This window comes from Culex quinquefasciatus, chromosome 3 (assembly GCF_015732765.1).
Source record: "Culex quinquefasciatus strain JHB chromosome 3, VPISU_Cqui_1.0_pri_paternal, whole genome shotgun sequence".
NCBI classification, from domain to species: domain Eukaryota; kingdom Metazoa; phylum Arthropoda; class Insecta; order Diptera; family Culicidae; genus Culex; species Culex quinquefasciatus.
The window spans coordinates 59,696,562-59,709,509 of NC_051863.1; the positions used below are offsets into that span (position 1 = coordinate 59,696,562).

Consider the following 12,948-nt stretch of genomic DNA (forward strand, 5'->3'; position numbering starts at 1 on the left):
TACCCTGCGGCATCGGCCGTCACGTTGTACAGCCCCGGCAGCAGCAACCGGAAGTAATCGCCCTCGGCCGTCGTGAACGTCACGTGCTGGACGTTGTTCACCTCTACAGTAGCATGAGCCAGCGGATGGCCAATGGTGCTCTTCACATACCCAGTGATGCCATGTTGAGCCTGTTCGACGTACCGCAGCAGCGCTTCGCGGTTCTGGTTCCAAAAGGCAGGCAACTCTTCCGCTTTGGGGAACTTGTTGCAGCCAACTTCGAGTGTCAGTTCGTACGCACCACCGACGATGTAGGACCAGTCCTGCATGCCACCGGTCACCGAGTACCAGGCGGCGCCGTTCGTGATGCCGTCCTTGAAGCTTTCGCGCAGGTAGCTGGGGCAGGGTTGACCCAGATGCATCGTTGTGTGGGCCTGAGTGGAAAATAATGTAGTTTTTAAAGGGTTTTGTGTTACATCGTTTTAAAGCAGGCCTGCCCAACGTCCGGCCCGTGAAACCATTTCATCCGGCCCGCGACGGCTTTCTAAAATATTTCTATGAACGGCCCTTAAGGCTGTTCATGAAGTATTAAATAAATTAAATTATTGTCTGAATTAAAAAAATTAGCTTGAGATCAAATTTTAACATATTGCAAGAACATTCTTCATGTTTGAATTTAATTCTTATAATTTTTATATTGATATAATTAAACTGAAAAAATTGTGCAGGAAAACAAAAATATCCATTTCGTAAAATTGTTTTATTTATGAAAAAACTTCTATTGTTGTCTTAAAATTTTCGATTGTTATCTTAAATTTTCAGTTTTGACTGTTTGTACTTCAATTTGAAGTTTTTTTTTCTATTTTTTTTGTAAATAAATAAGTAAGCAAAACTAATGTATTTTTCCAAAACAACTTTTTAGTGACAAAGTTTTTTTTTTTTTAAAAAAAAAGCTTAAAAATCATATTATTCATACTGAAAATAGATCGCTGGAAATATTTTTAAAATATTGTAAAATGTATCAAAAACTTGCAACGATTATTGAAATTTGAATGTTTTTTTTATAAAAAAAATATATCAAGGTATTCAATTGCAATCGTCAAAAACAATATCTATACAATGTTAAACAGGCAAAAATTAAAATAAGTCAAATAAACAAATTTTTGAATGTTGTTTGATTTTCATTTTTAAAATCAAGATATATGAATCATATTTGCAACACTAGTTCTTTTATGTATTTGTTCAAAAAAACTCAATCATAAGAAAATTGAAAAAAATGTGTTTACTTTTTCAACTTTTATCAAATATTAATTCCGACCCGCCACTGCTTCAGAAAAATCAGAACTGGCCCGCAGGGCCAAAAGGTTGGGCACCCCTGATGTAGACCGTTTAAAAAAATTCAAAAATTAAATAAAATTGACATTTTTTTATAAAGCAATTCCCCACGAAAACAGCATGACTTGAAAAAAAGTTCTCCGATCGGGAAATTTTCAAGTTATCGCAGTTTTAGTGAAAAAAGTCGATTTTTGCCGTTTTCGACATTTTACCATTTTTACGCGTGGCGCGTCGAAAAAACCAGTTTTTATTTTTTTTTAAATTGCATCTCAAAAAATTGGAAACATTAGGGGAAGGTGGGGCAAGACGACCTTATGAAGAGGAAAACTCGCTCGTACGGCCGTAATTTTTACAATTTTGATTATTTCCAGTATGAGAAATTGTTGCTAGCAATGCAATTAGTTGATTCTACTACCACATAACCGCCAAAACGACGTAAACGCCACGGGGCATAAGATTTAATAAGTTTTTTTTTCAAAACCTTGGTTTTCTTATAATATTTGGAAAGTACAAAATAAGGCTAAGGGTTCGTCTTAAGGCTCATTTTATCAAAATGATATTTTTCCTAGATCAGTAGTGTCCCTACCAATGACTTGCACCTATTATAAAGTATGATTTAACTTTTGGTTATTTTTGTTAAGAGCTTTTGAAAAATCTTGTTTAGTTGGGGCAAGTGTACCATATAGATTTTAGTATGGAAAAAATTACGAATTGCTGCAACAACATATTTTATTGGGAAATCAATACATAAACGTACCTTCTTCAAAAATGATAAACAATTGATAAAAAAATTGTCCATGCAAAAAAGTGATATTATGAAAATTTCCTTTTTTTAACTAGTATTTTTTTTTCGTAAAACGATCAAATTTTTAGTAAAATCAAAAATTTTAAAATCATTTTTTTTTCATTAAAAATTGGATTTTTTGAAAACTTGTTCTATCAAAGTATTTGTATTTGTATTTGTATTTGTATCTTTATTTCAAAAATATACATAAGGGCAAGCCTTTTATCGTATACAGAGACATCATTTAGTTCGAATATGATAAAACTACAAACAAAAAAAAAAAAAAAAACTTAAAACTAACTAAAAATTAGGTTAGAGTACATGAAATGATCATTGTATAAACAAAGAGAAATAACTTAACCTAAAAACAAATGAAAATGACTTCAACAAGAAGAATTTAGGTGAGAAAATAAACTGGTCAAGAAACTGTTTCTATCAAGTGTTCCTTAAATATTCCTTACACTGTTGCTTGAAATCACTAATAGAAGTAAGATTTTTCAGACGATGAGGCAAAGCGTTCCACAGGCGTGCGCCACGGACTACGAATGAATTCCCCAGATAATTAGTATGATGAGTTGGAATTAGAATGTTATGTGTACGTTGTGATCTACTAAAGTAAAGTTCTTCATAAAGATAAGTTGGCTCTTTGAATTTAATAAGTTAAAAAAAAAAAAAAAAAAAAGTCTTAGTCGAGAGCTGGAATAAGATGATTATTAAAAAATCCGACAGAATTTTTAACGTTTTCAATGGGTTATAACAGGGGTGCCCAACCTTTTGGCCCTGCGGGCCAGATCTGACTTTCCTAAAACAGTGGCGGGCCGCAACAAAATTTTGATAAAAGTTGAAATTTTTTTTTTAAATTTAAGGTTCTTTCAGGTCTAGAGTTTTTTTTAAATGTTTTTTATGTGTCCTATCAATAAATAAACTAGTGTTAGTTCATTACCTTGATTTTAGAAAGATAAACAAAGATAAATTTCAAAAATTTGTTTATTTGATTTATTTTTTTTTGTTTAAAATTGTTTGGGTTTGTTTTGTTTATGAAAAAATATATTTTTGCTCGCTGATTTCTTTACTTATTTTGGACTTTTTAAAAATTCTAGAATTTTTTGCAGCAATCTTTATTTTCAGTATGACTAAATTGCTGTCTGTAAGCTTTTTCAAACAAAACTTTATCACTGCAAAGTTTTACTTAAAAAATACTTTTTTTTGCTTACCCACTTATTCAAAAAATCAATTTTAATCAAATTCCTCAAAAAAGAAAAGCTACAATTTGCAGTAAAATGGTACAAATTGTAAAATTTTTCATTCAATGTCTTTTGTGCAGTTTTAGACAGTGATACTAGTTTTTTTTCATTTAATAATTTTACGAAATGGGTAATTTCGTTATCTTTCGCCGTTTACAGTTTATTGGTTGATTCTGAAACTTTCAAAAAAGAAATTACACGAGTAAATTAAAACATTATAAAAAATGCATTCGATAGAAAACATATTTCAAAATTACAAAGCCAAATCAAAATAATAGTTGAATTCACATCATTTTACCGCAAAAAAATGATCTCAAGTTTATTTTTTTATTTAGACACTCAATCTTTTTATTTAATATTTCATGTTCAGCGTTAGGGGCCGGTCATAGAACTATTTTGAAAAGTCGTCGCGGGCCGGATGAAATGGCTTCACGGGCCGGACGTTGGGCAGGTCTGGGTTATAACGAGCATTTCCTTAGCTTGTTACACTTGTCCCTTTTTCCCCTACTTATCCAATTTTTTTATATGTTATGTAAAATTTTCCGAGAAATCAGCATAAAATATTTTCATTTATAGGCTCTTTTTGACTATTGATGATCGGAGATATGATTTTTTGAAAAAGTGGTTTTTGCGAAAAATTACGAAAATTACCATTTTTCGGAACCCCCCTAGCACGGGGCTTAGGTCACCCTAATGGCCAAACCAAAAAAAAAAAATGCGGGTCTAATTATTTTGGCCAAGGAAACCCGCAGAACAATTTTGAGCCGGATCGGAGAACTTTTTTTCGAATCATGCTGTTTTCGAGGAGAATTGCTGTATATGAGAAACACAAAAAAAAAATTCAATTGAACTTTTAGAAAATTGCCCTTCGTCATGCACACGGAACCGGTTTCATGAGTATTTACCAAAACTTTGAGCCGATTTGCTCAAAGCAGTGTGTTGTAAAAACCATCCTGACTTTCAAAAATCGAATTTTCCCAGTCACGAAATATTCTAGCAGAGCTGATTCTGTCAGAATCCTGATAGAACGATGGAACATTTCTGCTAGAATGCTCTAAGAATTACCAGCCTTGTAAGAACTCTGCTAGAATCCTGCTAGAACGTCGTGACCTGGTTCACTCCGTTTTTTTTTTGGAAAATCTGTGTCCAATTTAAAAAGTCTGTGTTTGTCTGTGCATCACAAAATATCTGGACACAACTTCAAAAGTCTGTGAAACACAGACAAATCTGTGTACCTGGCATCCCTGTACCCGAGCAATTTTTTTTCCTTAAAAAAAATGTTCCTTGGAAAATTATTGAACAAAACAAAACAAGAGTTTTCGAAAAAGATGAGAAAATACAGGATATCGTTTGTTTAAAATTACAATTATGTACAGTAATTTTTTTTTACGTTGTCGATTATTGTTGGTTGCCTCTTAAAGTTGTGAAAAATGATTTTTTTTTCAGTGTCATAAGCGTTTACATCCTTTTCAAAAAGTTACTCTTGATTCTAAAAGTCCGAGGTTATTTTTATATAAGAGAACAGAAAATTTTACAAATGTTTCATTTTTAACATAGAACATTGTAAGGAATTTCCTCAACCTTTCAATTTCAGTTTATTGACAATATTTTCGAGTTTTTCCAAATAGGTATCTTTTTTTAATCATGTCGCCGTCTAGCTTTGCATCTGGCTTTTTAGAAAAAAAAAATTGAAAATGTACTTATTTAAGGAATTTTATCTTCTGTGATGAAACTCAAATACAAAATTAGAACATTTTAATTCCGAGCAGCTTTTCTCTTCAAAAATCCTAATCGTAACCTACAGCTTAGTCAAAGACATCAAATCGATCAAAAATCTCTTCTCAAGATACAGATTTTCGCATATTCACATGCTCATTTTGAAAGGATGCAAAATCTGTCGTAACAGTTCAATAGGGCGAATCTGCGTTTGTAAGCAATCAGTCTGTATTCCTCCTACGTTACTTGAACTGTCACTTGAGAAAAAGGGATAGACTGCTTGTTTACAAACGCAGATTCGCCCTATTGAACTGTTACTACGGAAATGGTGTCTTATGACATAAGGAATGTACGGACAAAGTTATCATTTGTAGAGTTAGAAATTTGGTGTATTCTTGTTTGCAATTTTGTTGAAGACACAAAAGCTCTAAAACGTCATTCAACAATATTAAATTTTGGTTGACTTCCAGTGTGATCGTCACCTCGTTTTTCAATAACCCTTATCAAGTACCACAACGACCACAACTCTTCCGAATAGTAAACCGTTTAGATAGGACTCCAAACAAAGGCGAAAACGTTTTTTTCCGCCAAAATCCTATTTCAAACATTGTGCATTGCTTTGGCTTAATTTTTTTAAGTTGAAATTGCTACATAAAGTACGTTTTGGGCAATTTTTGCGTGACGTACTTTAAGGATGACGCCTAAATAGAAAATGAATACGCCATAGGAATTTGAGTATTAGTGTCCGGACAGATGATCTAATCTGCGAAAATTGTAATGAACATTTACGTTTGTTTCCAGAACTGAAATTTTGTTGATAATAATAAAAAAAAACTTGAATAGCAATTCCAATAACTACTCACATTAGCATACGTATGCGCTAAATACTGGAACACTTCGTTCTCCTCGGTCGGATTGTTCACCGTGCGTGGGTTCGCATAGTCATTCGAGTAGGCAAAATCCTTCGGCGAATCGTCAAACGGATAGTTGGCCACCAGCGCCCCGCCGTGCAGATTCGCCGACAGCACAAACGGAATCGACAGTGACCAGTTCATGACGGCCAGCGTTTCCGGTTCCTGCTTCTTGTTGTACCGATTCCGTCCAAACTGGTCCGGGAAGTTCCGGTTCAGATCAACGTTGTTGGCGTTCGCGCGTCCCTTCAGATTGTCCTTGTCTTCGATTTCGGAAATTTCGTACCCGTCCGGATTCATGCTGAACAGCAGATGCAGCCGGGTGTTGTTGACCAGCCGCGTTACCCGTTCCGTCCGGTTGTAGTTCTGGAGGAGGAAGCGCGCGTACAGGAGCAGCATTTCCCGGCCGACGACCTCGTTGCCGTGCATGTTGGCGATGTACTTGACCTCGGGCTTTCCGGGGATGTGTTTGCCGGGATTGCGGGTGATTTCCAGCACCCAAAGGTCGCGCTGCTGGACCGATTTGCCGATCGAGTAGAGCCGAGTCAGGGATGGGTAGTTGCCGGCCAGTTCGTGGATGATGCTGTTGAAAATAATTTGGATTGTCATGAAAGTGGATTGCAGTCAAAATAAGAATGCATTGATTTGTTGTACGGAACATTAATTATTAATGTTATTATTTCCCAAACTTATTTTAGTGCAATTGGTGGTAATTTATTTTATTTCATTTAGGCTTAACAGAATCCAGGATAAGTATGAAGCAAAAGACATTATTACAAAAAATATACTATTTTTAAAACATTCAACAACTTTTTTTTCCCGGGAAAATTGAAATTTATGAAAAATTGTTCTGATCATCTTCTAATAAATATTATGCAACAAAATTGTGCAGAACGGCATCTTCAATGGTAAAAATAAGTTTGAGGATCAATTTATGGCTTCTAAAAATTATACAACTTGAAGAAAATATACAATATTGTATTTTATTAACAAATACAATTTTTGAATCAAAGTCACATTCTTTTTCCCAAACTTTTTTGCTGGAATAGGTAACAACTTAGCATGTTATTTTAACATTTAAATTCTGTTTGTTTAGGTTTGATGGACTGTTCAAATTAGAATTTGAAAAAGAGTCATGTTTGGGCTTTGACATTTGCATGTAGAGCGTCCAATTTCCCGGGGTTACAAATTTCCCGGGAAACGGGAAATTTTCAGCCAATTTCCCGGGAAATCCCGGGAAATTTTAAATTTATTGAAAATTGTTATGATCTTGGTTTTAATTAATATAATTTAAATAAGTGTGAATATCAATAAACAGGTTGACTGCATGTAAAAAATCATTCAACTACAAGAAAATGTATTTTGGTATTTTTTGATAAGAAATTTTAAACTTGCCTCTGTGACCAGTTTATTGAAATGAGAAAAAAAACATGCAGAAATTATGTTTTTCATGACTTTTCAATACTCGTTTCAGCTCTTGAACAAATGGTAAAAAAAAATTAGTGTTGGTTTTACTCCAAACAACCCAATGTTTTAAATATATTTTTGCATTTTTTGAGAACAAACAATAGAAAGTAATTTTTCAATGATTTGTTTTGTACTATTATGCAACATAATTTAAATTATACGATAAATTAACATCATTTCACAAAAAGTCTACTATTTTTTTTACATTTAACCCTCTAACCTGTAGTTGCACTAGTGCTCCATAATTCTTTTACTTCAAATTGAAATTTCTTTAGTACTAGGTATTTGTTGGCCAGCAAGTGGACTGTATAATCGGTTCGGGGGGATCGTATTCTGAATCGGGGAACAAATCGTCGAGAATGCGTCTTCCGGGATCGCACAAGAAAACGCGTCGTGCTCTTTCTACAATGGAACTAAGACTAACTTTATTCACCTCCGTTTTACAGTAAATCGTGTTAAAATCATGTGCTCGTGTGTGTGTGTTTTCTTCCATCGCTCGGCACAGGGTTTACCGAAAGTTGTTGTCTTCGTTGGGTGTGCTAGGGATGCAAAAGTCACCCAACAGTATTCAATCAATTGAATTAATTCTTTTTGCACAAATTCGATTTTCATCTCATTTGATCATGTTAAACAAAAACGTAAAAAAATCTCAATTATAATTTAGAGATAAGGAGTTATTATTGTTTTGATGAAATAACATTAATCTGTTTAATGCTTACTTAATTGTAATAATTTAATGCTCATTAAGCAAGATCTTTTCCTAGTTGCTTCAAAAATTAATATTATCAGAAATAATTCTGATATCATAATTTCTGATAATCTGATTAATTATATATAAACCAAACAATACATTGAATTGAACAAAATCATGTTGAGTTTGTTCATTTATTATTTTTTCAGAGCATTTTCAAAAAATAGTTCCAAAAATTTAAGAAAATGTGTCCGCTTGAATTTCGGGAATTCCAGGGAAATTTACAAATTTCCAGGGAAACGGGAAATATTTTTTTTTCGGGAAATCCCGGGAATTCCCGGGATTTTTTTCCCGGGACGGGAAATTGGACGCTCTATTTGCAGGGCTGTAAGTTATTTGGACAAATATGAGTTCAGTGGTGCCAGCTTCAATATTTAAGATGGCTTTTTTTTGGCTCGACATGAACGATTTTACAGAACAGGCATTTTCCGGTTCCATTAGGGCCTCCAAACAACCCCCCCCAACAATTTGGGAGCGATTGGATTTTTGGCCCAGCTTTCCGCAAAGCGATTAAAATTTGTATGGGAAACCCCTATTTTAAACATTTTAGTTTTTATGATTTTCATGCAAAAAAATTTAAAAAAATATAAAAATTAAAAAAAAAACAAGCCATGGTCTCAAAATCTGAATGAAAAAAGTGTTTTAAAGTGCATTTTACACCTTCCCAGTTGTTTTGCAATCATTAGTTTCCAAAATATTGAAGTATTGAAGAAATTTTTTTTCGCCGAAAAAAAAACATTTTGTGGTGCTGTAGATTGGAATTCCACATATATATATAAATAAAAATATATTTGATCGATCCCAGACAATGCAGGAAAATGCATTTCTAATTGCGTGTGAAAAATCATGCAAACATCAAAATATTATAGTGTTTTGGATTCGGGATGATTCATGAAATTATTATTTCATGAAAATTTTCACAAAAATACGTATTTTTCCTGTATTTAAAAAATATAATGTTTCTCGAAAAAATACTCAAAATTATTGTTATTGCGATATGGGTATCAAATTATTGGATTTTTTTTCATAAATTTCGACTGTAAAATAATTTGTTAGAAAACACTCAAAATTTTCACAAGATTACGAATTTTTGAAAAAAATATTCAAAATTTCAGTTTTTAACAATATGGGTATCAAACGATTAGGATTTTTTTATACATTTCGAATGTAATAACAACATATTTTGAAAGCACTCAAATTTTTCACAAAATTACGTATTTGCGAAAAAAATACTCAAAATTTCAGTGTTTACAATATGGATATCAAACGATCAGGACTTTTTCATACATTTTAAATGTAATAACAACTTTTTTTTTAAATACTCAAAATTTTCTCAAAACTACGAACTTATGAAAAAATACTCCAATTTTCAGTTTTTTACAATATGGGTATCAAACGATCGGGATTTTTTCATTCATTTCGAATGTGATAACAACATATTTTGAAAACACTCAAAATTTTCACAAAACAACGATTTTTCGAAAAAAAAATTCAAAATTTCTGTTTTTACAATATGGGTATCAAAAGATCAGGATTTTGTCATACATTTCGAATGTAATAACAATATTTTTTGAAAATACACAAAATTTTCACAAAACTACGTATTTACAGTGATCAAAAAAGAAATGGGTTGACACCTTGTAGATGTGCCACCCTGTCTTCCAACCATGTCAAATTTTCTTGGAATAGTAGCTTAACAACTTTTCCTAAGACACCAACGCTTTAAAAGGTCACCAGTAGAAGTTAGGGCTTGGTTGACACCCTGTAGGTGTGTCACCCTGCATGTTAATAATTTTAAATAAAAGCCACATTCATATACAGCAACTTTTTCTAAGACACCATTTTGCTAGGTTGATTCCTTATTATGTTAAAAAAATAAGATTTCTGAATATCTACCGAAGTACTGGCAGTGTTGGCAAGAAATATAATTTTCAGCACTTATTTTGAAATGCCTCTTTTGAAAACTCTGTATCTTTTTCCAGAAGCAAGATAGGACCATACTTTCTTCGGTAAAGTTTTAGATGACATTCAGGACTATACTTTTACGGTGTTAGTTTTCAAATTGAGTGAAAAATGAAAATTATAATGATTCAAATGTTAAAAAGATGACTTTCCCATACAAATTTCCATACAAATTTGAATCGCTTTGCGGAAAGCCGGGTCAAACCTAATTTTGTGAGGTTTGTTTTGGGGCCCAAATGGGACCGGAAAATGCCTGTTCTGGTTGAATTAGTCCATTTTGAAATTTTCCCATACAACTTCATGCCACTCATATAGCTATAATTTCAAAACGGTGACCTCTCTCTATAAAAAATACTGTTGAGTACTTTTCGATTGCAAATTTGATTATGCGTGAATTTTATTTTGACTTTGTTTGCGATATTTTTCGAGAACGCTTTTAAAAAATAATAATTATAATATGAATATAAAAATTGGTATTTTTTAACGCGTAATTTTTTGCATATCCTCGTTATCTACTTACAATTTTCATGAACTCCAATCGATCAGAAGATTGATTTGGAAGATAACGATTTTAAACATCCCGAAAAAAAATTTCATGAACAGCTGCCAAAGATTTGTATGGACGAAAAAAAAATATGCAAAATGATAATCTAATCATTGAGAAAGTGCCCTTAAAGTTCCAATTAAATGAAACAAAAACAGATTTTTTTTAAACATTGATCTTTCATAAGATAGTTGCTTTAAAAAGCTGACTATTTGAATATTTTTGAATTATTTTAAAAACTCATTCAGATTCGAATGACTTTTGAGCTAAAAAGTAACGCAAATAAATTTATAAACCATAAAAAATTTAAGCTTCTATTTCAGTGCGAAATTTCAAAAACAAATGTTGATAAAGAGTTCCGCAGTCGCTCGACAACGAAGCATGATAGTAAGCAAGAGAGTGACTCTCTCTCTCTCTCTCTCTCTTGGTAAGAATTTGGAGGCAAGAGAGTTGCTCTCTTGCTCACTGTCTTGTGCTGAGAGATATTTAGACAACACAAATGTGTTTACTCACGCCTCCATCGCGGTAAAGTTGTGATGCTCAAACTTGGGTGTCTGCAGGAACCCGTACTGGTCCGCCGATTGCCGCACGATGCGCGGATGTTTCGTCTTGTCTGAAACTGTTAGTTACAAATCAGTTTACGTAAAGTTTGAACACAAAACCTAGTTTTCTCTATACCTTAGCTTAGCCGGTGTAGTGGTGGTTAGTAAGAATGGTTTATTCTATGTACACTATAGATTTATTGGCACCGCAACCCAATCTTGCTATCAAATTAATCACTAACTATCCGGCCAGTGATGCTGATTTGGAAGTATTTGAAGCAAGCGTGGCAGCACTGTTTGATATCTCTAAACACCATACACACATACACATTTTTGATTTTCGTGTTCCACAATCACCGGCAGCGAAATTGACAATTAATCATGGTAAGAAGAAACAAGCGTGTTGAAAAAAAACTGAAAACTCAATAAAACAGCCAATTTTGGGGAGGATACTTTTCGAAAATTGCTTTATTTCATAACTTGTTAGAGCGTTAATAGACCTTGTATGTTACAATTCAACGTTTTTTTCTGTAAGGATGGTTTCATTTAGTTTATTTTGCCCCTTCTATTGTTCTCTCTGCTCTCATACTAATACTTGTTTGTTCTCACATTATCGTCACGGGTTTGCGTGTTTGTTTTTTTTTGTGGAGAGGGTGAGTGCATTTACAAGTTTTAGTGGTTTGTTTTTTTTTCTATTTCGAAAAGGTCGGAAGAAGCTACACCAACACCTTGAAAAAGTGGGAATTTGCATATTGTTCTGCTAGTTTCGAGAAAAACGAGAAGGTTTGTGCACGTTTTTTTAGGTTAAGTTTGATAAACTTTACAGCGTGATGAGGGGATTTGGATTTACTTGTAGTTTTACAATAACACCTAGCGTTTTACGCGCAAACATTAAGTTGTTTATTTTTGTTCGTTTTTTAAATATTATCTTATTTTGTTCACTGCTCTTATTTCTTTTGTTTTGTACATCAAAATGTGTATATGTATAGGTATGTGCAAGTGGTGTGATTATCGGGCATGCTCGATACATGCTAGTGAGGTTAGAGGGGTGTGTGTATTGGTAACAGGAGCTCAACTGGGTGCATTTGTTTACTTTTTTAAGTGTGTTTTTGGTAAACCTTGTTCTGTTGGTTCTTTTTCACATGCATTAAACATAAGTTTTTTGTTCATAATAAATTACTAAATACATTCGAGGTTGTTCAACTGCCAACACTTTCGAAAAAAATGGCAGCCAAGAAAAAACTCATTTGAACACCCCTCGTCAGCTGTCAAACTGACAGCGTCGAGGGGCTTTCTCAGTCGCCATTTTTATCCAAACTGTCATTTTTCAGTAAAAGAAAGAGCTGGTTCGTCGCCGGCCCGGTCTCCAGTAATACGGGGATCCCTGGTAGTAAACGGCAGTCGGTTCCGACGGCTGTGGTCGCGAGTCGAGGGGTCTTCGGTTCGGTTGATTTGCGTAGTACTGTGTGTAGTAGTAGTAGTAAGGGTTGTTGTAGATGTTGTTGTTGTTGTTGTTGTATTGGTTGCCGTAGTAGTATGGTGGAGGTTGTGGCTGTATTCTCGTGTAACCGTACCCGTTGTTGTTGTTGTTGTTGTGGGGAAAGGTCGAGGGTTTTCGGGTCATCTGGGTCCGGCGTCGGGTTGGCCTGGGCCTGGGATGTCTCACTGGAATATTTTTCGGTTGTATTTGCGGGCAGGTGTGTGTGTCATTGT

At 33.8% G+C, this 12,948-nt stretch overlaps 1 protein-coding gene across 1 annotated transcript in view; it reads right to left on the reverse strand.

The window, feature by feature from the left end:
* LOC6042275 (carboxypeptidase D) overlaps positions 1-12,948 on the reverse strand; it is a 75,515-nt gene that overhangs the window by 14,683 nt on the left and 47,884 nt on the right. The window contains exons 6-8 of the mRNA XM_038258817.1: positions 11,207-11,312; positions 5,922-6,552; positions 4-413 (exon numbers count right to left, since the gene is read on the reverse strand). Coding sequence (XP_038114745.1) covers positions 4-413; positions 5,922-6,552; positions 11,207-11,312 — 1,147 coding nt within the window. The remainder of the gene's footprint in view (positions 1-3; positions 414-5,921; positions 6,553-11,206; positions 11,313-12,948) is intronic.